General features: G+C 41.2%; 2 protein-coding genes across 4 annotated transcripts in view; both read left to right on the top strand.

The window, feature by feature from the left end:
• Positions 1–8,773, top strand: part of rint1 (RAD50 interactor 1) — a 69,504-nt gene extending 60,731 nt beyond the window's left edge. For both annotated transcript variants that reach the window (XM_047592256.1, XM_047592257.1), the window contains one exon: positions 8,345–8,773. In XM_047592256.1, the coding sequence (XP_047448212.1) occupies positions 8,345–8,552 (208 nt within the window). In that variant the 3' untranslated portion in view covers positions 8,553–8,773. The remainder of the gene's footprint in view (positions 1–8,344) is intronic.
• Positions 8,774–15,596: 6,823 nt separating this feature from the next.
• The window catches only part of hus1 (HUS1 checkpoint clamp component), a 55,636-nt gene continuing 44,413 nt past the window's right edge, over positions 15,597–26,819 (top strand). The window contains exon 1 of one of the 2 annotated variants that reach the window (XM_047592337.1): positions 15,597–15,900. In XM_047592337.1, coding sequence (XP_047448293.1) covers positions 15,849–15,900 — 52 coding nt within the window. In that variant the 5' untranslated portion in view covers positions 15,597–15,848. The remainder of the gene's footprint in view (positions 15,901–26,819) is intronic. The other variant, XM_047592338.1, reaches the window with a different exon arrangement.

Raw genomic sequence — 26,819 nt, forward strand, 5'->3', positions numbered from 1 at the left:
TGAACCTGGTGTCCAGTGTTCCACCCACAACGTACGTGGCTTTTAGATCAAGGGCTTAAGGTCCTACATGACTATTAAGAAGCCCCTGATCAATGAAAGACAGAGGTTAGCCCGGCATCATTGGGAACAAGCACACAAGAACTGGACAGTCAGGAACTGGAAGAAGATTCTTTGGTCAGATGAGTCTGGTTTCCAGTTTTAATTTCATCCTGCTAATGTGAGGGTACGCAGGAGGCCAGGTGAAGCATTATCTCCTGAGTCATTTCTCCAACCTGTTCTGCATGTGCACTGTTCCGTCGAGATCGAAACTGGATGTTTCAATAAGATAATGCCCCTTGCCACACATCCAGGTCCAATAGAAATTGGCGCAGGAGCACAGTATCCAAGACTTAGAATGGCCCCTCAATCCCCGGACATGAGCCCCATTGAAAATCTGTGGTTGATTATCAAGAAATCTGTTTCAAAGCACAAACCAAAGAATTTAGAGAAATTAAAATTAGTAATTCAAGAAGAATGGGACAGGATTACCCCTTAATAGTGTGAAAGGCTTGTGGAGAATATGCCAGCCAGGATTAGAGCTCTACTGCTGCTATGGCAGGAGCACTAAATATTAATTTGATGATGTGATGGTTTACTTATTTTTTTATTCAGTTTTGAACGCATTCTCTGTTTTTTACTACCAGACAACTCCTAATTTGTGAAAAACATAGTTTCTTCAAAGCTCAAAATCGATGGATTAAGAGGGGATGATCGAAACATTACACAACTTATTTAGACCGTTCCTATCTTTGCACAGTCTGCTCCTGTGGTCTGTCCTGGTGTGATACTCCCCAAGTTCTTGTTCTTCCCATTAAGCTGATTTCTTTATTCTGCCAGTAACTGATGCTTTGCCTCTCTGTTGTTCCTGTCTATTCCTTTCTGGGCTACACTCAGATATTTAGCAACCTGCTTACTTGTCTCAACTGCTCCGACCCTGTTCTGCCCTAAGGTCCACCAACAGTTCTACATTTTTCTTGTGTGATGCATGCTTCCCCCATATGCTTTTCCAGTATTGCTAGAATTAGGCTAGTGGAGAACATCCTGTTTATTCCCCTGGCTTCCATCTCACTGGTGTACCTTCTCATTCAATGATTTTCTTATTGGGGTCCAAGCAGCTTCGCTGCTGGAACCCATTGTTTTTCTACCTTTTTGAGGTCCAAGCAGCAAAACAGCTATCGTTTTTGTTAGTGTTATTATTATTATTGGGGTACAAGCAGCGAAGCTGCGAGTAACCCTGTTATTTTTGTTAGTGTTATTGGGGGTCCAAGCAGGGAAGCTGCTGGATCCCATTGTTTTTCTCCGTTTTCTTATTGGGGTCCAAGCAGCTTCGCTGCTGGAACCCATTGTTTTTCTCCGTCTTCTTAATATTGGGGTCCGAGCAGCTTTGCTGCTGGAACCCATTGTTTTTCTACGTTTTCTTATTGGGGGTCCAAGCAGCGAAGCTGCAGGAACCCGTTGTTTTTCTACGTTTTCTTATTGGGGTCCAAGCAGCTTCGCTGCTGGAACCCATTGTTTTTCTCCGTCTTCTTAATATTCTTAATAATATTGTTATTCTATTCTAATATTGTTTTTCTACGTTTTCTTATTGGGGGTCCAAGCAGCGAAGCAGCAGGAACCCATTGTTTTTCTACGTTTTCTTATTGGGGGTCCAAGCAGCGAAGCTGCAAGGAACCCATTGTTTTTCTACGTTTTCTTATTATTGGGGGTCCAAGCAACGAAGGCTGCAGGAACCCCATTGTTTTTGTTAGTGTTATTATTCGGGGTGCAATCAGCAAAGCTGCTGGAACCCCGTTGTTTTTGTTAGTGTTATTGGGGGTCCAAGCAGCGAAGCTGCAGGAACCCCATTGTTTTTGTTGGTGTTATTGGGGTTCCAGCAGCGAAGCTGCGAGGAACCCATTGTGTTTCTACGTTTTCTTATTATTGGGGTCCAAGCAGCGAAGCTGTCTGCTACGTTTGCCTGCTACAGCCAATCAAAAGTGCCGGCAGAGCCGCCAACCAGGAAGTCAGCTCGTATTTCTGCCAATCCTTCCCTGATTCACTCGAAACTTCTTGTCTAGCCTTATGGCCAATTGGCCGATGTGCTTGGACCCCCTCATGGCTGCATGCAGCGATATTTATTAATTTTCCGTCTTCTGCCATTGGAGTCTATGGCAGCCCATAGAACCGTATGGTAAAAAGTTGTGAAATTTTGCACATAGCTTAAGGACAGTGGTATATTTAATTTTACTGAGTTACATGTTGCCAGTAAGTACGCTCTAGTGCCACCAACGGGTCAAAGTTGGAGGTACATTTGCGCACGTAACTTTTGAACCGCACGCCTGAAATTTACAAACAAGGTATCCTTGTGATCCTTGGATCATGCTGAGTTCAGCCTACTCTATTACGTCATGATGCGTCATGACAGATTTTCCGCCATCTTGGATTTTGTCAAAAACCTTTAAAAAGATTCATGGGTCGTAAATTTTGTCCGATTCTCACGAAAATCTGCACAGACTATCTTCAGATTGAGCTGCACAAAAGTTACTTAGTGGCACTTTCATTGTCCAATCCGTTTGCCCGCAACAGCCAATCAAAATTGACGGCTAAGGTTCCAGACGGGATGTGAGGTCATATCTAGGGAACGCTTTGATCTGTTGAAATGAAATTTAGTAACTCTTCTCCGGAGCCCACCCCAAGGAAACATGCCAAATTTGGTGTCAGTAGACCACTCAGGGGCGCTGCAGTCAGCAAAAATGACGCTTTGCCTCATATTCCTCCATATGAACCACTGCTGGCCCATTTTTTTTTTTTTTACATCTGTCCCATCAGGGGGAACTCAAAAGCCATACATTTCGGCCCAGCGGGATATGAGGTCATATCTTGGGAACGCTTAGACATATCGAAATGAAATTTAATTATCCGTCTCCAGACGAACCACTCGGGGCTGCTGCAGTTAGCAAAAATGTCACGTTCCCTAATGTCACTTGATGTGATATTGACCTGATCTGCTTTTCATTTCCCGCTAGGGGGAGCTCTAAGACCATTTACTACTGTCTCTTCATATGAACCACTGCTAGCCCAAGGGGAGTTCAAAGGCCGCACATCTCGGCTGTTTTCTAATTAGTGTGGCTGCCCAGAGGGCGTCATTCGCGCCATGCCTGCTATTACTGTTCGTGGTGAAATATTAAACTGCCAAAAATTTCCCCATAGATATGAATGGGACACAGGAGGGCGGCCATTTTCCCAGCGCGCAATTCATTCTGGGAGCCGTAGTTTCGTCCGCTACCGACCGCGATGTGTTTTTGCAACGGTGTTTTATAACAGGGCTTGCCAACCCGCGGCTCCCGAGCCGCATGCCGCTCTTTGCCCGGTTCCATGCGGCTCTTACGTTCATATCGAAGTTTCGCTTGAGTTCAATACGGTATTTTCGCGTTGGATGAAAATACCTCAAAATTTCCCAGTAGAAGCAAGATCATTTGAGTAAACAATTTGTGTCAAGTTCGCTCTCAAAACGGCAGGGAAAAAATGCACAGCAAAACGCAAATATGAAGATGAACACAGGACGTTTTTAACAGAGTGGGAGAGTTTCGATTTTTTTTTTAAACGTAATGGCAAGCCATTCTGCCTTATGTCAGGTGTCATTAGCGCATTTCAAACCTTCAAATCTTCAGTGCCACTTCAGCTCACTAAGTAAGTATTAAGTAACATGCATAGTAAAAGAAAAAAGCTATTGTAAATTATAATATTTTTGTTTGTGGACTTTGTCTGTGTGAGACAGTGCACACAGTGTTCATTGTTGGAAATGACTGGCCTCTCTTTGTACTGTAGGAGTCAATTTCTGTCATTATGTTGGTGTGTGACATTTACAATCAATCTGGCTGAGCAAAGGTGTGTGTGTGTGTGAGTGAGTGAGTGTGAGGAAGGGATGGGATGATGTTCATGTGTACCCATGTGTAACACAGTAAAAAATGTGGCACCGTGTGTGTGACGGGTCACACACACGGTGACAGTGAGGGGTCACCTGAAGGGTCACCTGTTCGCCCAGCCTTTGAAACGTGTACCACACGTTTAATGTCTTTACGTTCGTTGCATTATGTCCCAATCACAATCAGTAGGAGAGCAAGCAGCAGTTGTGTTTAATGTTATTTTTTTCAACTTTAACGATACAGAACAGCTCGGACAAGAAACTACTTCTGAGCTAACGACCGGAGATTTCACTCAGCAGTACGTCAATGCGCATGCGCATCTGCCTCTACCGAAACAGCGGTAGATTTAATGCGGATTTAATGCGTTTGATATAATGCACTGGGACTTCCACAACTGGTCCACAAACGTCAAGAAACGCCGCTTGCGCCAGGACAGCAAGAACAATACATTACACCAAGAACAATACATTACAACAACGAAATTCCACAAATTCTTGTGGTTGGCTGAAACACTTTCACCATGATTTACATATCTGTCTGTTATCACCAGTGATGGGAATAACGGCGTTACTTTTTTGAGTAACGGGGTAATCTAACTAATTACTGTTTCCATCTTTATAACGCCGTTTCTGTTACTGAAAATTAAATGCTGCGCGTTACTTGGTTCTCAGCCACGGGAGCCGCGAAGCTTTTTTCTGTTTGTTTGTTTGTTTTGGCGAGGAGAGGAGGGAGAGGCGAAACAACCGCATAGTTGATGGTGATTGACTAAGGTGCAGTACGCTTTCACGAAAAGCCAATCTCAGGCAGTGTTCAGTTTATACACAAATCACACCCACACCAAACTAGCAGAGATAAGCGGCAGCAATGCTGAATGTGGAGGAAAAGCTGCGAGCCGTCACTGGTTGGATCGGGTCCACCCGGGTTCTTCTCTCTGATGCTGATATATCTACCTGTTACATTCTGACTAGAGGCCTGATAGACCTTATCATTGTAGAAGCTTCAGCTCAAAAACAAGTTTTGATCTTCTCCCATAAAGACCGATCTCTGAAGGGCAGAAATTGTTGTCGCCCCCCCCCCCCCCCCCATCAAAAAAATCAAATGTGTTGTTACACGATCGTTAATGAAAGCGCAGAGGTGAACGGCGACTGTGTTTATTTCCAGCTTGTATAGCGATCTCAGTTACTAACTCAGTTGTTTTTTGGAAGAAGTAACTAGTAATTCTAACTAATTACCTTTTTAAAGTAACGTGCCCAACACTGCATAGGACAGATCAGCCATGGCCACTCGTGTTGAGCGATACTGAATATTTTGGTATCAACCCGATACCAAGCAAATACGAGACAGTATCGCCGATATCGATACCGATATTTGATACTTTCAACACTATAACCTGCCTGGATATTCTCTGCCATGCTGAAAGGCCTCTGCCAATGATCTCTGCCTTTGGACTGGTGGTCTTGTAGCGGGGCCAGAGGGTTGGGGATTTCTCTCCTCTCTCCGTTTTTGTAGCTCCATGTTTTCTTTTGGATGTTTTTTTATATGTTTATTTAAATTGGTAGCGTTTACACTATGCCTGACTAGCTTTTTATAAATCCCACATTTTTCTGTTGTCTTGTTTTCGGCTTGAAAATACAGCCACACGGCGGTCCTCTTCCTCTCTACCATTCTTCTGTTGTATTTTCTCCGTGCGTGTGCTGATGAACTTGGGCTGGCACCTTGTTTGTTTGCTTTGCGCGTCTAAGTCACGTCACGTGACGTCATGGCGCAACATTTAAACACAAGAGGGGGGAGTGGGAGTGGGAGCGGGAGCAAAGTGTGCCTGCTCTGCGCTGATATAGGTGCGGCGACTTGCCGAAACCGCAGCATTGCAAACAAGAGCGGAACTTCAAGTAAAGAATCGATCTCACCAGGCTAGTATCGATCCAATACCGATACCGACTTGGTATCGATACTATCGATGTTTGGATTGATCCGCCCACCACCAGTGCTCACAGCCAGTAACTAGCTAGTTTCTAACGCAGTTTTCAATAACGCTACTTCATTAAAGGTTCAATGTAGATACTGTTCAATACTTCTGTCAATGTTCAGCTGATCGAATAAAATCTGTTACACAATTTCACGAACACAAATAGTACTTTCCGAAGATCCATCGGTCGTGTTAGTGGCCATGGCTGATATGTCCTATGTGCCGGTGTCGCCTCATGACCAATGGAGCATAACCTGAATGCCTAGACGTTGGATGAATAGAGATGGGGATCGCTTGCTTCTCCTTGCTCACCCGAAAGTTAAATCCAGCTTTTTCAGAGGTTGAAAGTTGGAGGTTGAAGGTTTGTGGTTGAACTTTTGAGGTTGATATTTTTATGTTAAATATTATTAGGTTGTTTTTTTAATTTTGAATTTTATGAGGTTGAATTCCATAAAGGAGGCATCTTGAAGCTGTCATTACCAACAAAGCCTTTTGTACAAAATATTAAATAAACATCAGTAAGCATATTCAATACATTTTCCCTGTGTCATTTCACATTATTACACATAACTTAATTTCTGAACTCATTTGTTTTGGTATGCATTAACTGGGATTTTACCAACACCTGGTGAAAATTTCCTGTCAATAGCACCTTTAGAAATATGTTTACTATGAAGAATTGTGATGTGTTCAATACTTATTTTACCCGCTGTAAATGAAGAGCTAAGACTATCACTGCTTACATCAACATGGATGACTATCCATTTTAAGCACTAAATCACATAGAAACTCAGAGAAATTTTCAGAGTAAGGAGCAGGTGGGCGATACACCACAGTGAAAAGAAATCGAAAAGGTTTTTGTGTTTTCTTGTCTGGATGAGCAAGACTAAAAGTAAGGCATTAAAATGAATTAAATGTCTAGGATTAATATATAAATCTGTGTGGAAGATTTCAGTCAAACTAAATAGATCAATCTGATATTCAGTCAGTCACTAAAAGAGATTTAGATGAGAGAGATCTGACTGGTTTAAAAAAAACACGTTTCATTTTCTTATTTTTTTGTTGTACTAATGAAATTTGTATTGATTTGAAGCGACAGAGAAACCTGTAAGACTGCAACTCTGTCTCCTGGACTATACTAATGGGAGCTGCGCTTGGTTGTTGCAGGGCACTGGCTAGCTACTGGTTTTTCCATAGTATGGCGCCATGCTTCTAATTCAGAAAGCCTTGCCTCCACAGCTACAAATAAACTGCATTTATTACAAGTACCATTACCACTAAAGAAGGCGTCTTGTCACTAAACATGTGATGAGACGAGCAAGAGAGAAGAGGAGAAGGAGAGGGAGAGAGAGTAGCGATAGTAACCGCTAAAGCTAACAGACCAAAGTTGATTTGGTGGAGACGAGATGTAGCATTCACAAGGAGTTATAGAGGACAGGTGGTTGAGTAGATTGAAAACAGGAGTTCACCGCTTATACAGACAAGGTTTTTGTGATATTAAAGCAGTCTGCAAGCAAACACAACAGTGCCGCAGAATCAGGAAGTGACACTTATTCGCATGACAAAAGTAGGAACGTAGGAGGAGTGCTGCACCAGATGACCTGGCTTTTACAGTCATTTGACCTATACCTAATCGAGCTGGTGTGGGATCAGATGGACTACAGGCAAAGTTCCCAGCATCTCTAATAACACTCTCAAGACTGTTGGAAAACCATTTCAGGTGACTACCTCGTGAAGCTCATCAAGAATATGTCAAGAGTTTGTAAAGCAGTAATCAAAGGGTGGCTATTTTGAAGAATGACTTCAATGAGAATCTACGATATAAATAGTATATAAATAAAAACAAACAAAAAACTTGAAGGTGTGTCCAAACTTTTGACTGGTAGTGTATGCATACAGATGTGGGCAAAATTGTTGGTACCCTTCTATTAAAGAAAGAAAACCCCAAGATGGTAATTAAAACAACTTAAAAATGTAATAATAACTAAAGATTTACTGAAAATTACATGAAAATAAGACCTTGCTTTTAATAATAATTCAACAGAATTATTTCTAAAAGCAAACTAATGAAACTGACCTGGACCTTCTGAGGTGATGTCTGCAATTAGGAGATTTCTATAACTCAGTAATACTTTTGCACTTGTTGACATGTCTTTTGGCCCACTTCTCATGAGCAAACTGCTCCAAAGTGCAGATGTTCAATAGTATTTACATCAGGGCTCATGGAAGGCCACAATACTCGTGTTTTGTTCTTGGGTGTTTTTGGCTGTTTTTTTGGGTCATTATCATGTTGGATGACCCATGACCTACAGCTGAGACCAAACTTTCTGACAGTGGGCAGCACATTTTGCTTCAGAATGTCTTCATAGTCTTGAGATGTCATTGTACCATGTACCCTGTTTTGTCTCCACATACTCTTTCTGTGTCTTTTCAGTGTTAAGGAGGCATGTATCATCTTGTGTCTTAAACTGGGCCCTGCTGTTCTACTAAGGACCCTTCTTAAGGAGTCGGAAGAGGAGACAAGAGATTGGGCGGGTGCAGGGGATCCTCCACCAAAGTCTGCACTGAATGAGTTAGGGGTTTACTGCTTGGCACCATGTGATGTTCTGATTCTCCTCAACCTCAGAGCCTCATGGCCTTGACAATAACATCTTGCCCTTGCAGTATTACTATACTGCTAATAATACTGGTCTATCAGATTGATTACTTTCTTACTAAAGTTTGTCCTTAGCTTTGATGTTCTTTGCAACAATACAGGTAACAGCAATGTGTTTGATGATCTGTTAAATTTAAATTCTGGTAGCTTTGTCATTATTACATTGCATAATTTCCAGGAAAATTACTATAAATCCAGTTGACCAAATGTTTTTGTTGTTGTCTTATTTGTTTCCTTTTTTGAACAACATTCCATTGTACTATAGTGGGTATAAAAACACAGCTGTCAAATCAGCCTGTTTTTTGAAAATTAAACAAAGAACATATCAGAACTATTTCAAAAATGTGAGCTAGTATAACACATTTCAAAGATGGAAATGGAAAACACAACCTAGCTGTAAGACTGTGCTCACCCTTTTATAATTGGTTATGTTGCTATGTTATCAAATTCTCTTCACCTGACATGCCTGATGAACTTCAGCAACTATCTGGTGGGTGCACAGTATCTCTCTATCCATTCTAATGAATTGGGTGACAAGACTTTTATGATGAAAAACTACTTAATGTGACATTTTTATAGGGTGCCCCGGGCCTTATCAAAGCAATATTAAATAGTAGCAGCCGCAATAATAATCACATCAAATCAAACTTTATTTATATAGCACTTTTCATTCAAAATGCATCACAAAGTGACACTGAGGATCGACATGAGGGGGCTATCCACACCAAGTGGCACCACAGCCTGCAACCACAGGGAGGGTCACCACAGAGACCACCCCAACCCAGATACACCAGGGTAGACTACACACAAGATGCAGAACCCCCCAGTCCTCCAGGCCTGAGGGATGTTCAAGACGATGTCCCTGCAGACCAGACACACCTCCCAGTGTGGAGAGCCCCCAGGAGGAAACACTGGAGCTAAAAATCTAAAGATTAAAAGACAATAATAATAATAAAGGATAAAAACAAGCAATAACTACAATAATGATAAAATATTTAAAGGATGTAGGGAAATGTAAAAGTTTAAGATTTAAAAATAAGCATTTAAAGATCTAATAATGTTAAAATGCACATAGACTTAAAAAAATAATAAACAAGTAAAAACTCATTAAAATTATTGAAATTATAGTTTTAACTTTGGGGATGATTAAAAGGATGGTGCCAGAGGATATCGTGGTGATAAAAGTAGGTCAGATAAATAAGATGGCCCAAGACCATTAAGACAATTAAAAACTAAACTAAGTTCACTTTTTAATTCAATTCATCTGGGTTTTTCGCTCAACGTGAAAGGGTCGATTTCATCGGCTCATCTTGACATGGCTTCAATGTGAACAGGAATACCGCGTTAACCAGGGCTTTTCGCTTTGGCGTTGATGTATTTGATTTTGGCACTCGGCCTGATAGACTGTATCATTGTAGAAACTTCAGTTCAAAAACAACTTTTGGTCTACACCCATAAAGACCGATCTCTGAAGGACAGGGATTCGCTACTTTCAAAAACAAGAAGAAGAAATGGGTCGTGGACAAGGCGAGGTGGGGAACTCCAACAAGTGTGCTCAATTCCACACTGATTGGGACACAAAGGAGAACTACTTGGAGTCATGTGTACGCACAGATTCTTCATACATCAGGATTTTTGGTTGATCAGTGTTTTGAGCATCTTTGTACATAAGGCCCCTGATGTATGAAGAATCTGTGCGTACACACAAGAGTTTTCCCTTGTGTCCCAATTAGTGAAGCTCCGACATGTGTAGTAACCATTGATCGTATAGTATAAAGGCTACAGTCAATGTATGCAACTTGACTTGTGAGACGAAGAAGAGAAAGGAGATCAAGAGACCCGCAACAGAAATAGAAACGGATGGAGCCCATTACTTCCAATTTGTAGGAAGAAAATAAAAGAATGTGACGTGAAATGTAAGCTGTGCCCAAGGCAGAAACAGGGTAACACTTTATAATGAGTACACACCATTAAGCATTAACTATGTCAGAGTTTGGTGACTGTTGAGGTGAGGACCCAAATGCAGGACAATAAGGAGGCGGTAGTTCAAACAACAAAAAAAAGTATTTAATTAACAAAAACCGCTGCGCATGGCAGGTAAATACAAAATACATAACTCAAAAAAATCATGACACGGCAAAAATCGTGGCTTGAAGACAAGGACATGGAAACATGGCGTGGAGACATCAACGATGCGACAAAGAACAAAGGGAAGGCAGGGCTATAAATACACATGAGGGCTGATGGATAACAAGACGCAGGTGAGACGCATGAGGACAATCAACACAGGTGAGACCAATAAAGAATCAAGGGACAAAGGCAGAAGACAGGAAATCTGGGAACTTGACAAAATAAAACAGGAAACTCAAAACATGATTCACACAATAAAAGACAGACACAGAACCTTGACAAGTTAATCATTAATAAATATTGAATTCTTCATTTATAATGTATGGATACTCATTAGTATGTAGTTTATAAACAGTTAAAAATGTTTTACTCATTATTAATAGCACAGTAGTTATGGAATCGCAAACACTGAATTCATCATTCATAAAGCATGTTTCTGATGTAAATACTCATTAGTATGTGGTTTATAATCACAGTTATAAATATTTTACTCTTCATTAATATGCTCATCTGTATAAATGATGGATGGATGCCTCCCAGCGAGAAGGTCTGGGTTCGAGTCCAGCTCGAGTCCAGCCCTTTCTGGATGGAGTTTGCATGTTCTCCCTGTGTTCGCGCGGGTTCTCTCCGGGTACCCCAGCTTCCTCCCACTTCCAAAGACATGCTCGTTAGGCTAATTGGTGACTCTAAATTGACCCTAGGTGTGAGTGTGAATGGTTGTATGTCTCAGTCAGTGCGTTTACATGCAGAGCTTAATCGAGCTATGCTCAAAATTCGACTTTCTGACTACAGTCCTTGTCTCAGTTTACATGCAGCACAAGAAAATCGGACTAGAAAATGGTGAGGGTGAAGAGTTCGCGCTTGCGTGCGTATGTGTGTGTGTAACTATAGTCACAAAATTACCTGTGTAGTGAGTGTGTGAGTGTGAGGAGGGCGCGAGGAGGGGAATGTAGTTACACTGGAGGAGCATCTCTTACAGTCAGCGCCGCAGCTAAGTAAAAGGTGAGCAGAAAACCTCTTACCAAATTTATGAGACATCTCTTGGCTGTGAGAGCATGATTCAACAGTAGTCCCGTTTGTAAGAATAAAACACAGAGAATACGTACGGATTAGTCTACCAGAGAAGGGTTTAGAAGGTCCCCTCATCCAGATAGTCAGGCTGGATATTGCCTGATTGGCTGGATGTAAAAGCTGCCCTCTGAGTTTATAAGAAAAGGCCAGAAAAGAAGAGAAAAGAAGATAAGATAAGAAAAAGGGCCGACCGCACAGTTTAAAGGCCGGACGGGTCTGAGCCAGACTAAAAGAGTTAGGGTTTAAATGGTCTCCCTTTGTCGGAATATCTAGGCTTGTAGATCGCCTAGGTATTCAGACAATTAAAGCTACCACTCTGAGGGTCTTGAGTAGATGAGACTAGGAGTTAGGGTTTAAAAGGCCTCCCTTTGTTTGATTACTTAGGCATGTGGATCCCCTGGGTGTTCAAAGAAAAAAAGCTGCCACTCCGAATGCTCAAGTAGAACAGACTAGGAGTTAGGGTTTCAAAGGTCCCCCTTTGTCTGAATATTTAGGCAGTGGATCCCCTGGATGTTCAGAGAATAAAAGCTACCACTCCAATGTCTGAGTAGATAGATAGATTACTTAATTCATCCCCGAAGGGAAATGAGGTAAGGGAGTAGGAGTAGGAGAAGAATTTAGAGGTCTCTCATTCAGACAATTCTGGCCCGATATTGTCTGTGTGTCTGAGTGTAAAAGACACCCTCTGAGGTAATAGAATGAAAAAAAAAAAAAATTTAATCATTATAAAAAAGCAGAAATAGAGAAAGATAAAAGAGCCTTGGAGGTTTATGTAGGTATTAAAAAGGTGTCTTTTGTTTTTACTGTTGTGAGTGAGATCTTCAGAGCACGCCGAAGCAGCGGGTGGATGGAAACCTAACGGTGATAACATAAGTCCACTGTCTGTTGAAGTAAGCTGTTCAAGGGTCTAAATAAGTTCTGGTGTCGTGACCGGGTCCTTACGTGAACGGTCACTTGGGCTGAGAACTCGGGACATAGCGTGCCATACCTCTCAGCTGGCCAGAGTGTGTGAATGAGAACACAGTATGTGTGATTCAGACACAGCTGAACCAGGGACATTAGGAGCCCATTGAAAGGAAAGGAGGGACAGAATAAAACGATCTTTCCCGGAAAGGAGAGCTTAAAGATTTTGAAAAATGGTGCAGAGACGTACCAACAGATGGTCTGTTGGTTGGCTTAGGGGGGCCCCCCCCCGACCGACAACCACTCTATACGGGAACTCTCTAAAATGTAAAAACCAAACAAAAACAATTGATTCAGCTGATGACACAATTTGAAAAATCGAGAAGGTTATCAAAGGGAAAGAAAGAAAAACAAAAGGTAAAGATTAAAGATCATATAAAATTTACAAGCATGCATTTTTAGCAGTTGCTTTTCTAGCCACAATAACATTCCAGTGCAAGCAGTCCAGACTGGAGAAAAGCAGGAAGATAAGGACAGACTAACAAGGACAACCGCCGCGACAACTGGTGAGATACCCCTTCCATACACACCATGGGAAGCGCAGGCTAATGCGCCAACATCAGAAAAAAAAAAATAAAAATAATAAAAAATTAATTAAAAAATCTGTTTTTGGACACTAGGACTATAATGGAGAGAGCAGGACAGGAGAACTCTGATGAACAGTATAGCCCAAATAATTAGTTTGTACTGATGCCACAAATGATTGAAACCAAAGGCATGCTTACATGTGAATTAAAAACCCACGCCAGAGGAGGCTGTTGAGCAAGCATATAAAGAAGAGGTAAGAGATGAGCAGTTAAAAGAAATGAAAAGTACACTGAATGAAATAAAAGATGAGACTCCAAATTAACCGTTAAAGCCAGTGAAGTGGAGTCAAGGACAGAGTATGGAGACACAGGAGGGAGTGAGGGAGATAGAGCATGGGGGTTAAGAAAGTGGATGACAGGGACATGATAAGATATCTGGAAGAACAAACAACCCTACCATATGATACAACACTTGGATCATGCTGAGTTCGACCTACCCTATGCCGTCATAATGCGTCATGATAGTTTTTATCATTATTTTTCATCCACCTCCCTTTTTTCATGCCTCAACTCATCCTACAGCTCGAAGAGCGTGCATCTTGATCGGGATCGGTGTGCTATTACTGCGAAAAATTTCCCATTGGAAATGAATGGGACGGACGAAAAAAAGAACCCAAAAAAAGACAGCTTTTCAAAGGTCTACTGCTAGGCATACTTTCACCTAGAGACCTTATTTGAACTTTAAAATGTAGACACGAGCCTTGTGTATTGGTGTATTATCATCTCGTTTTGATAGGTCTTATCGGTGTTGATCAATCACTGTTCAATGACCATGATCTTTTTCGCAAAATCTCGTTTTAGAGTACAGAATGTTGCTACTTAGAGTGAGAGAACATGTGTGAAATCGCCTGAAATTTTTCTCTTTCCATGCCCCTCCCGGCCACAATTTACACACTAGACATATGATTTTTCCACAGTTGTAGACAAACTTGTTGTGTCTGTCACAATGTGCTCAGCAAAGCAGTGAGACGTACAGAATTTAAACTGGGAGCCTCTATTCGCGGTAAAGTACCTGTCTGCTCTCCATTCACTCCAATGCAAAGATTTTCTGAGAAAAGGAGAAGGACCTTTGTGTTTAACTCGCGAGTGTGTTCAAAATATTTACTCTACAGGACAAAAAAACATATCAAAGCCTTGAGGAAGGTTTACGACGCCCACAGTCTGCTTGTTTTCCTGATACGAACTACCGTTTTGTCACAGTAAGCCCAAATGTGGGACCAGTGAAAAGGGGGGAAATCTAGCTCTTTTCTGTGTCCCGGCTCCGCGCGCTTCCGTCGTCATTGACAACCACTGTGAGTTGCCACGGCAACCCCTGAGCCGCAGCTCTGGGCCACAGCTGAGACCAGTTCATTAATCAGTTGTCTCTGCTGTCTCTCTGTTAATACAGCTGATCCCTGTGTCCCACACATTTATGTTACAACAACACACACTACACAGGTGACTTTGTGATTACAGTTACACACACACGCAAGCGCAGTTACACTCAGGAAGAGTAGTAGGATGTACAAACATGGGTGCAAAAGCATGCATTACTCTCTCACACACAGGGTAACTGTGCTAACTGTAAGGTAACTGCTAATTGTGCTAAATGTAGGCAAAATGTGATAATTCCCATGTTGACAAGAGACGGTACCCCCGGCATTAGCTCCCGTAGCCCCTTCAAAATTTCCCAGAGGGAATTTTCTAGTTAACTTTATAATACTCTACACTAAATTCTTCATAAACAAACAAAAATTCTCAAAATCAGCCCCGATATTTACACATTTTGTTTTGGAGTTCAGACTTCTTCTCGGATCTCTGAAATCTTTGAAAAGTAAGAAAAATTAAAAACTACTGTTCAAAATTTATAACCTTTTTCCCGACCCCTCGTAATATTGTTATCCTGTCCCGTTGTCTCTTTTATCCTTTTAAGTTACCTTTGCACTCATATTTTCTTTTCTGTATACTGTAATTAATGCTTTGTATGTCTATGTATTACCCTATATTCTCTGTTTGTGCTGATCCGTGCATTCATCCTGACTGTTCTGTATATATCTAACTGTTCTCAATAATAATAATAATAACAATAACAATAATAATAATAATAATAATAATAAAGTGCGTAGTGTCCGAAATCTGTCGGGATTGAGCTCACTATATAGTGAAAGCCTATATAGGGCGCAGGGGTTAGGGAGTGACAGAACGATTTCGGACGCAGCCAATATGTGGGAATGCATGACCGCCTAGGGCTTCCGTACCACACTACTTGTAGATTTATATATATATATATATATATATATATCTCACAGACAAAAACGATTCGCAGTGTTAGCATACTGTTTTCCTAGTTGAAGGCATTAAATGTTACCTTTTGTCTTTTCCCGTAGACGGAACACTTAAGAGATTGTGAATGGCCGTTGTTTCCGCAAGACCGTTGACGCAGACGGACCTAAACAAATACAACGCGCTTCTGAAGTCTTCCGCCTGGAACTGAACCAGAGGATCGAAATATCAGACTGACTTGAAAGTAAAGTCTATTTTGATAACTCCAAATGAAGTTTCGAGGGAAGATCACAGACATTGCCTATCTCAACCACTTCAGTCGTGAGTCATTTTGCTTTTTCTTTCCGACAAACTACTGACAATGTTAGCTTCTCCCAGAGATCACTCCTAGAAATAAAAACACGCCTGTTTAGGCGTACATACATACATACATACACACACACAGTTAACGTATACGTTTGTCAGCAACAGGGTACCAATTTATTAACCGTACATACACAAAGATATGTGCGCGAAGAGAGCGTAAACACATTCTGACGGTATGGGATCAATTCATACCTTTTATTTATTTGTACTTGTTCTCAGAAAAGTGTGTAAATTTAAGCACAACTCTTACCATGCGTACACACAAAATCTAGTGGTTGAACAGTGGAACTGCACGTAGCTGGGTGTCATGGCCAATTTCCTGAATCGATTTGATTCCATTTTACAAGGTTTTAAAGTGATTAGTCACGATTTGATTCGAAATCAATTCAGTATTGTTTGATCTTTGAAATTTTACTTGGATATGAAAAAAATAGTTTTACATGAAAATTGTTTGACAGCATAAACTTTAAGTTAAACCTCAACTGTTAAATGCCTTTGTAGTAGAAACTGTAGTAGTGCATTGCAGCAAAGTTCCATCATTGCTCTGCAAATTGCATGTAAAATAAAGAGCATTACATCTTAGAAGTGCAATAATGGTAACAAAACTAAACTTAAATTATTTTGTATGGCGTTGAGTGCCTGTACATTGCAGCTACAGCTGTGAAATTTCCCAGTTTGGGATTAATAAAGCATCTATCTACTTATCTATCTATCTATTAGGGGTGTAACGATTCGTTTTTAACAGCGATTCGATTCATGATTCGTGGTTGCCGATACGATTCAAGGATGATTTTAGTTCATTTAGAACGATACGATCCGAAACGATTCAGTGACTTGAAATTGATTCAGTAACGTTTTGGCCAAAAATTAAACCAGTGTGAGTGGCGGGCTGCCAACAGATAACTATCTTGGTCAGTATCTGCTCTTTGGGGTTCTTAATCTACCGGTTACAGTCACTTTTTAAACTTCCTCAAATGTCTGGATCCCCTGGACGGCACTTGGTTAATCAAGGGTCTCTTTAAGGCGCGTGCACATTATTTGGATAAAAACAAGCAGATGAAACAACGGCTTTGAGGCGAGCATTTTTTCTCGCCAACATCTCTTGGAAGAGACTCTACGTCAAGGTAGGAAGTATTCATTGTAAAATGTTTATTTATTTATGTAGATGTAGCTAGACGAATACTTTATCCTGAGGGAAATTCAGTAATATGGTGGCAGCACTCCTCTTCTGTCTAGCAATACACACCTGAAGCTTCACTTTTCATTCAAACAAACGCGACTGACACAGTTGTTAGATTTCATTAATGTGACTAACATTAATCTTCTAAAGAGTTTAACCAGCCAGCGGTAAACCTCTAAAAACCTGCGGATAAAGTTACTTGGCTCATTATCTCCAGTGATCAGTTCAGTAGACCAGCTACTGCCTCTGAGACATGCTGGTACCATGGATAACTAGCCCCCGGTCGCTCCTTCTGCACTTCTCCCAAAATAAATGTCGGAGCAAATTTCTAACAGGCGATATCTGGATAAACCGACCACAGACTGGGGATTTAACGGTGACTTTCTCACCTGAAAAAATATTAAATCTTTTATCAGCTAGTGGACTTTATGCTTTGTTGTACCTTTGGTCAAGTGAGCCGTGGTTCGCCGTCAACGAGTCAAGCCAGCTCCAGTTCCCGCCCAAAGTCAAACTCCACCCACATTGAGTCAGATTACTCTGGAGAAAGTGTGTGTGTATATGTGTGTGTGTGTGTGTGAGAGAGAGAGAGAGAGAGAGAGAGAGAGAGAGAGAGAGATTGGGGTGAAATATGTAACCCTTCTGACCCCTTTGATCCTCCACTTTGACTGCCCAGTCAAATTGACCGTAACAGAATCTATGTAATATAAACTTATAAAATTTTACATTTTATATGTTGATTACACTTATTAAGCCAAGCAGAAGAAGTTTCATACAGAAAACCGCAACATAACAGTAGGGTTAATATGTTTTATGGATGGCATTTTTAAGCTTCATGTGTGTTATTGGACAGAAAGAGCAGTGCTGCCTCGGAGCGTAGCCTATGTACAGAAAATGCCACATTTGCATTAGGGGTGGGCGATATGACGATATAAAATCGTGAACGATTACAACGTGAAGACGATCTGTCAAACTGCAGTGATCGTGGGATCGTCTAGGGCACATTGTATAATTTGCAGTTCTATGCTCATGCACCGACACACCAGACGTATTACGTTGTCAACCTGACTGACCAATCATAGCGAATTAGGGTTAGCTTTCTTACCCGCCTCCTTGTTTATGTGTGTAGCGGTAGCCGCATGGAGAGCCATGGCTGAAAGCCAAATGGAGTTGGTCACTAAAAAAAAATCCACTTCCATCATATGGAATTGGTTTGGATTTTCCTCAACTGATGAAGCGCAGGCAAATGTTCTGTGCAAAGTTTGCACAAAACAGGTTCCCACGTCGGGGGGCAACACGACAAACCTATTCAATCATTTGAAGAGGAAGCATCCCAAACAATATGCTGAGGGTCAAACACCGAGGGGTCTGGCGGCACCGGCACCGCAGGCAGAGGCAGCAGCTAGCGTAAGACCAAAACAGTCAACATTAACACGGGCATTTAACCAAGGCACATCGTATCACAAGTCAAGCAAGCGATGGAAAGAGGTAACAGAAGCAGTTACCTTTTATCTTGCAAAAGATATGGTACCGTTCAAGATGGTAGAAAACAAGGGGTTCAAACGCCTGCTTAAAGTAGTTGACCCGCGTTAAGAGCTGCCCAGCTGAAAATACTTGTACAACATTGCCATGCCACATCTTTTCAGCTTGATTGTTTGCACATGCAGGCAAAACTGTGACTATTTAAAATAAAATGGGTTAAGGTAAAGGTTCTTTGGACTAAATTGTCTGTTTTTCATTTTTCAATTTAAGATCGTGATAAAATGGAAATCGTGATTTTAATTTAAAAAAATCGTGATATGATATTTTTGCCATATCGCCCACCCCTAATTTACATCAATAAATAAATGTTTTACAATGAACCCATCAGTCTGCATTAAATTTTATTTAGTTTGAAGGCACGGGATTAAGCCTCGGTCATATTTCACCAGTTCAGGTAGTCTAATTAGCTAGCTGTCAGCAAGCTATAACTAATGTAAGCTCGCCACTCTCACTTTGCTTTCAAAATGAGGGAGTTGTTAGAAGAGCATGCCCTTAGGGTGGCTCAACTTGATGCTGGGGTCAGGTGTAAATGGTGCTGGGCCTGGCTGAAGTTGGAGACTAAGATGGGCTTTAAAGGCAAAAGCTGTGTGTTTCCCTTGTCTTACTACTTCAAAACGTTGGATAAACCAGGCCATGCCCGATGCACCCTATGGTCTAAAGAGATAAATTGTTCCACCAAGGGATCCCATGCACTCTTATCCCACTGCAAAATGGAGAAACACGTGGCTAAAGTATCAAGCTGGCCCAGACACTGGCCCTTGATAAGCCAGCCTTGGAAGGAATGAAGCTCTCCCGGACAGCAGCTTCTTACAAAATGGTCCTTGGCCTGGGGCACACCTTCTCAGAGCGGACCTTCCTACACATGTGAAATAACCCATTCTCAACCAACTTGGACGAAAGCATGTCATCTGCTTATAAGAAGGTATTGTCTGTGCTCATGAGTTATTTCAGCCAAGACATGAAACATGTAGTGGTGGAACACCTTGGCTCCATTGAGGTTACAAAAGTATCTGCTCAACATCTGGAAAGCTCCCTTGTGACCTTTTTCACCGACCACAACATCCCCTTTGCCAACATGGTCAGCATGGTGATGGACTCTTGCCACGTAATGTGAGGAAGCAAGTCCGGCCTAGAGACCAGAATCAGAGAGAAGCACTGCCAGAACCTGTTGCATGTTGATGGTGATTCCTGCCACTTCAGGCACTATCTTGAGAAGCTCTCCACAGACCTTCACACAGATCACCAGTGGGCTTCAGACCAGGTTAATATCACAGCTACCGTGAAACATGCCAGCACTGAAAGTATACTTGTTACACGATGGAAATTAATTGCACTTTTCGCTATTTTCAGGTGAAATACTTGCTTGAGATCTGTGAGTTCCTGGCCGTTCCACAAATTCCATGACAAGCAACTTGAAGTCCTCACCATACTGTATCAAGAGCAAGCATCTTCACACCTCACCAAAGACACTTGTGGAGATCGAGATTATGGACAAAATGCTACCTCTTACAGAGCTGTATGCCGGACCGGTTGCTGAGAAACTGCGGAAAATTCACGTCATCCAGTTAGTAACTATCGATGGCAAATCAAACTGATCTATTTCTGATAATGTAATTTGCACTCATTTTATTTTTATGTTTTCCAGATTGTGCTGCAGTTTCTCAAGACAGTGAAGACTGCATACATGCCCACAACAGCAAACATGCAGAAGAAACTGCCGTTGAACAGCAAGACCCTTCAGGCATTGTCTTCTCTGGATCCATTGGTGAGAGGCCACTCAGAGACAGGTAAACTGCTGAAGTGGCTGTCAGGGCCAGGGATGATGGGCCACTTGGTGCCACCCCAGTTTGACCTACCTCTGGAAGTGCAGAAGTTCAATGTGGATTCTACTCTGCTCCTGTATGAGGACGGCGACAACATGGTGACCTGGTGGGGAAATGTGATTGACACTGGAAGGTAATTATACTATTGTGTACTCCTCATCCCATTGTACATACCTGTTTAATACCTAAGTATTTGTTAATATAGACCTGCCATTACTATTTATATCTTATTCCTTTTGCACTTTATATTTATTACTGTCAATATCTGTACTTTAATTGGTTTTCACCTAGCGAGATGCAAACTTAATTTTGTTGTCTCAGTACTTGTACTCTGCAGTAACGAAGTGTATCTCCTCTCATCTCAAGATATCCAGGCCTTGAACAGGTGGTTCTGGGGGCTCTTTCCATTTTCCATGGGCCCATGGTAGAGTCATCATTCAACTCAATGGGGGACATCATAAACAACAAGAGCACCACAATGAGCAAGGAAACCTACAATGCAATCCAGACAACCAGGTATGCCCTTCAGATGTTCAAAAGAGAGGATGCAAAGCTCTCCCTCTACAAGAACATCCACATCCACTGGCACCAGGGACAAGATTCATAGACAAAAGGCCCTGCTGAAACAAAGAGAGAAGCAGTTGGAGTTTTAGTGCCAGCCTACAGTCATTGCAGCCCAGAGCAGGAGGACTTCAGTGGAGGAAGAAAAGCAAGCGAAAGTCCGGCACCTGCCTGCCCAGAAAAGCAAAAGAGCTCTGGAATTACTGGTCCAGAAGAGAAGGGAAAAGCACAGATAAGTCCAATATTTGAGCCCTTTACTCTATTCATAATTCACACCTTACATTGCTGTAATAAACATTTATGCACATTGACATATGGAACTGGCTAATGGCTGCTCCTTTCTGTTTTGTTTGTTCTCCGTCTCTCAGGTTCTGAGATCCTGTCCATTTGGTGTTATGCTTTTGTTTTGTTTTATTTTTGTTGCATGAAAAGATGTTTGTTCAATTCACTGTATACTGGATTTTCACCTGTCTTATTGTTATTATTATGCTTTTTGAGAGTTTATTTTCAATTGCTCAATATTTTTTTTTTTAAAAAAAAGACCCTAGACCACTTTTCCTTCCTGAATAAGACTGAGCCTGAGCTTGTACCTTTGGGATGCCTCAACAATTGATTTCCAAACCACTTTTTTGCAAGGTTCATCTGATGGACATCTAGGCGACAGATTCACTAAGGTTTGCACAGCTTTTGCTCATGCCCCCGGATCCTCCTAGAGTGTCGGTCTCTTGTCACCTTTTTTTTTTATTTATTTATTTTTTTACCCCCGATGAGTTTGCAACCCTGAAATTTTGTTTGTCCAGTTGTACAGTGTTTCTCAAGTAAATACTCTAAGCTGATCTTCTGACATGCTTAATCCAATGTGTTATTTCCTAGTATTGATACAATCGGTTGATTACCTTTTAAATCGATATTAGATCGAAGTATGTTGTCCAGACAGCCAACTTGCCGAGCACAGATAGATGTAGTTGGATCACAGGAAAATAAATTGATTCATCGATGTAGTAGATGAATCATTTCACCTCTTCTATCTATCGATCTATCTATTGATCTATCTAGACATTAAACTGTCTTTTTCACATTTATTTAGTTTTAAACATGTATCTGTGCTTAGATGGAATTGTTGCAACTATTAAGTAACAAAAATAAAAGTGACTATATAAAAAAAAAAAAAGTGCAGTTAAACATGCTGCCTTTTAACTTCTAAGGAAAGTGCCTTTTCCAAAAACTGTGTGGACCTGGACCACAACTGCTACTCTAAGTAGCTAGCTAAAAAATAAGTTGGAACAAAAATAAAGTGCTTCTGTATAATAAAAAGATGCACTTTCTTTTTATAGGAAAGTTGCAGCACCAAAAATATCATGTGGAACACAACTGTTGTACAAATGACAAACATTACTATTTCTCAGTAGCTTTAAGAAAAGCAAGTTATGAAAATAAAAGTGCTTTTTTTATGAAAAGTAGTATCCCTAAGTGCAAGTACCTCTTGCAACAATAAGACTGTCCATAACAGTGCAACTGATTGTATTATTTTCAACAAAAAATGAAAGACAGGACATGGACAGAACTGGACATGAACTGTGTCCAAGATTACTGTCCATTTGCAGGAAAAGAAGCTGGTCCACATGTGCTGGTGTAAGAGTACTTCGCTGAGCTGTCACTATATCCCCAGCAGTGGAGAATACTCGCTCAGCTGCAACGCTAGTGCCAGGGATACACAAGTAGCGTTTAGCCTGTCTAGCCAAGAGAGGGAAATCTGTCTCGTGGGTGCTACACCAGCTGAGGGGATTCTCTGACAGAAACAGTGGAGGGGCTTCCGGATATTTCTTCAGCTCCTCTTCTGCTCTGGTGTTGGCAGATTTACAGACAACACTGGCCCCAGTAAATGTCTTGCCCAATAGAGTAATTAGTGCAGCGTGCCTTCTTTTTGGAGCAGGGCCTTCTTCTGGGTCTGGCTGTGGTGTCTCAGACATGACCTCAGCCTCCTCCAAGTTCACATGACTCTACAGAAAAAAAATCAACAATCATATTGGTCATCATGTACAATATAATAATCACACCACCAGTCCCTCATTCTATAGTGAAATAAAATAAGAATGCATACGACCATGCAAGATGGGTGTATGAGATGGCATCATTAAACTTTGACCTACATTACTATTCGTTTTTAACATGTATAAATGTGTTATGCAGTTTACAAAAAATATATTGTTTTAGAACAGGTATTACCTCAAATGCTGCAGCATCTCCAACTATATTTTCATGGACTTCCAGCTGGTCCTCCTTGGCGAGGAAAGGCAGGGCTTTGAATCTGGGGCTCAAAAGTGAAGCAGCGTAAAGCATGTGCTTATCCCACGCACAACTGTATCTTTTTGCCATATCTTCATGGAATAACTGGAGTGTCAGCAGCAATGCCAGCTCGCGCTGTGTCATGCAGCAACTGAGCATGCAGAGGAGCAATAACTGTAGGTAGGTGTAGGTGTAGAATCCTTGGACATGACGTGTGCATTGCTTCTTTCATTGGTTTCAACGCGGATGCTATTTCCTCAGCAGTGGAGATGTCCATATTGCTGAGTGTGCAGATGTCGCTTCCACATCTTCTCATGTTTGGGGATAGGAGCGCGGCACAAATAGCAGGCTGCTGCTCTAAGAATCGCTCAATCATGTCCAGTGCGCTGTTCCATCATGTAGCGACATCCATTTTCAGTTTATGCACCGGCAACTGTAGGAGTTCCTGTTTCTCCTGCAGTTCATGATTTGCCATGGTGCTGCGGTGGAAGAAAACAGTGATTCATCTGATCCTCCCAAGCAGTCTTGACACCGTAGTTAGCCTCAGAGCTCTTTGAGCAGCCAGGTTGAGAGTATGGGCAAAACATGTAATGTGTGCCAAGTTGTTAATCGGTGTAGCGGCGAATGTGATAGCAGCATTATCAGTCACAATAACTAGATCCGCGACAGTCAGCCCCCATTCTTCTGGACTCCCGCGTCACTTCAAAATAAAAGCTGACAGCCAGTGGATTTTTATTTATTTATTTTTTTTAAACTCAATTTTGGGACATTTTAAATCGAATCTGAATTGTAGTAAATGAAAATCACGATGTGAATCAATTTTTTTTGCACACCCCTAGTGTTCAATACTTTTTCCTTGTGTTATTTTACATTATTACACATAACTTAATTTCTGAACTTATTTGTTTTGGTTTCTCTCTATGTATGGATTACTTGGGTTCTTACCAACACCTGAGGCCTATATCACGAAGCAGGATTCATTCTTATCGAGCTAAGTTACTATGGTAACTTACTCTGAACCTCTAAACTCTAAACCTGCTTTGGGTCAGGGTAACTTTCAGGATTGATCTGAATCTGATAAAAGGATCCACCCACTGACCAATCAGCTGTTTGGGGAAAGAATGGCATGCCCTTTCATTGAAGACCCCATTGAGATTGGAGCCCAAATCGCGAGAAGAGGGTTATGGCTTGAACGCATCTTCCAGGAGATAACCACATAGAGAAGAGTATATTTTTGCCATTTGTCCTTCCTAAGCTTAAGCACAGCTCAAAATCAGGATAATTTCATTCAGGCTAACAACTCATAAGCAGCGAAGCTGCAGGAAGAAACAAAAACAACCCCATTGTTTTTGTTAGTGTTATTGTTATTATTGGGGATCCAAGCAGTGAAGCTGCAGGAACCCCATTGTTTTTGTTAGTGTTATTATTATCATTATTCCGCTTTCTTCTGCCATTGGAGTCTACGGCAGCCCATAGAACCGTACGCTCGAAATTTACAAACAAGGTGTCCGTCTGATCCTTGGATCATGCTGAGTTCAGCCTACCCTATGATGTCAAAATGCATCATGATAGATTTTCCGACATCTTGGATTTTGTCCGAAACCTTTAAAAAGATTCACAGGTCGCAAATTTTGTTTGATTCTCACAAAATCGGCACAGACTATCTTTAGACCGAGCTGCGCAAAAGTTAGTGGTATATCCAATCCGTTTGCCCGCTACATCCAATTAAAAATTGCCAGAGGAGCCGCCAACCATGAAGTCAGCTCGTATTTCCGCCAATCCTCCAATTGAAACTTCTCGTCTAGCCTTATGGCCCATGACCGATGTGCTTGGACCCCCACATTGCTGCATGCAGCTATATTTGGGGGTCCAAGCAGCCAAGCTGCTGGTACCTCATTGTTTTTGTTAGTGTTATTATTATTATTATTATTATTATTCCACCTTCTTCTGCCATTGGAGTCTATGGCAGCCCAAAGAACAGTATGCTGAAAAGTTGTGAAATTTTGCACATAGCTTAAGGACAGTCGTATCTTTAATTTGACTGAGTTACATGTTGCCTGTAAGTACGCTCTAGCACCACCAAGGGGTCAAACTTGGAAGTACATTTGTGCATGTAACTTTTGAACCGTATGTCCGATTTTCAAAAACAAGGTACCCTTGGAATTCTTGGATCATGCTGAGTTCAACCTATCCTATGACGTCACGATGCGTCATGATAGATTTTCCGCCATCTTAGATTTTGTCAAAAACCTTTAAAAAGATTCACGGGTCGCAAATTTTGTCCGATTCTCACAAAACCCTTTTGGGGGTCTCGAGTTTTATAAATTGTGCTATCTGCCACCTGTTTTCTTTATTTCCTTGCCAATAATTTAGTAAAATTAGAACCATTTTCATAGTACTTTTGCTTAGTGAAGAGCATATTTTTCCTCAATATCCTGAGTATACATTGTGTTTATTTAATTTCTGATTTTCTTTATCTGATGTAATATCTTTAGGGTTTGGGCCTGTGCATGACATTCCTCCAGCCATTTCAATTGATTTTGTAGATCAAGTAATTTCTGTTGATGCATGTTTTTTTAAGTGAAGTCACAGCTATGATCTTACCTCAGAGGACAGCCTTTGCCGCATCCCATAACCTAGGCGGCAAAATGTCGCCTATATCATTTTCTGTTCTGTACATTTGAATTTCTGTGCTCATTTGCCTTTTAAAAGTAGGGTCTTTGAGAAGGCTTGAGTTAAATCTTCATGTTGTATTTTTTCAGCGATTCTCCAAGTTGACAATGATGTAAATAGGGGCATGGTCACTTAGATCTATTACTCCAATATCAGAGTCCCTGATTTTTGACCTGTCCTTGCCAAAAATGATAAACTAGTCAATTCTGGTGTATAGAGTGTGGAGCAGAGTAATGCATGTACTGCCTTGTTTTAGGGAACATATCTCTCCGTATGTCTATTAAGCCTACGTCTTCCATTAATTTATTGAAGTTTTTGCTGACTGCCTTGAAGGTATTTTTTTGGTTTGATACATCCTACTTTGGTTGTAGGGGAATGTTCATACAGTCAGGTCCATAAATATTGGGACATCGACACACTTCTAATCTTTTTGGCTCTATACACCACCACACTGGATTTGAAATGAAACAAACAAGATGTACTTTAACTGCAGACTTTCAGCTTTAATTTGCTATTAACATGGTATTTACATTCAAATCAGGTGAACGGTGTAGGAATTACAACAGTTTGTATATGTGCCTCCCACTTTTTAAGGGACCAAAAGTAATGGGACAAATTAAAATATCAAATCAAACTTTCACTTTTTAATACTTGGTTGTAAATCCTTTGCAGTCAATTACAGCCTGAAGTCTGGAATGCATAGACATCACCAGACGCTGGGTTTCATCCCTGGTGATGCTCTGCCGGGCCTCTACTGCAAATGTTTTCAGTTCCTGCTTGTTCTTGGGGCATTTCCCCTTCGGTTTCGTGAA

The sequence above is a fragment of the Mugil cephalus genome, chromosome 8, assembly GCF_022458985.1.
Source record: "Mugil cephalus isolate CIBA_MC_2020 chromosome 8, CIBA_Mcephalus_1.1, whole genome shotgun sequence".
NCBI lineage: Eukaryota > Metazoa > Chordata > Actinopteri > Mugiliformes > Mugilidae > Mugil > Mugil cephalus.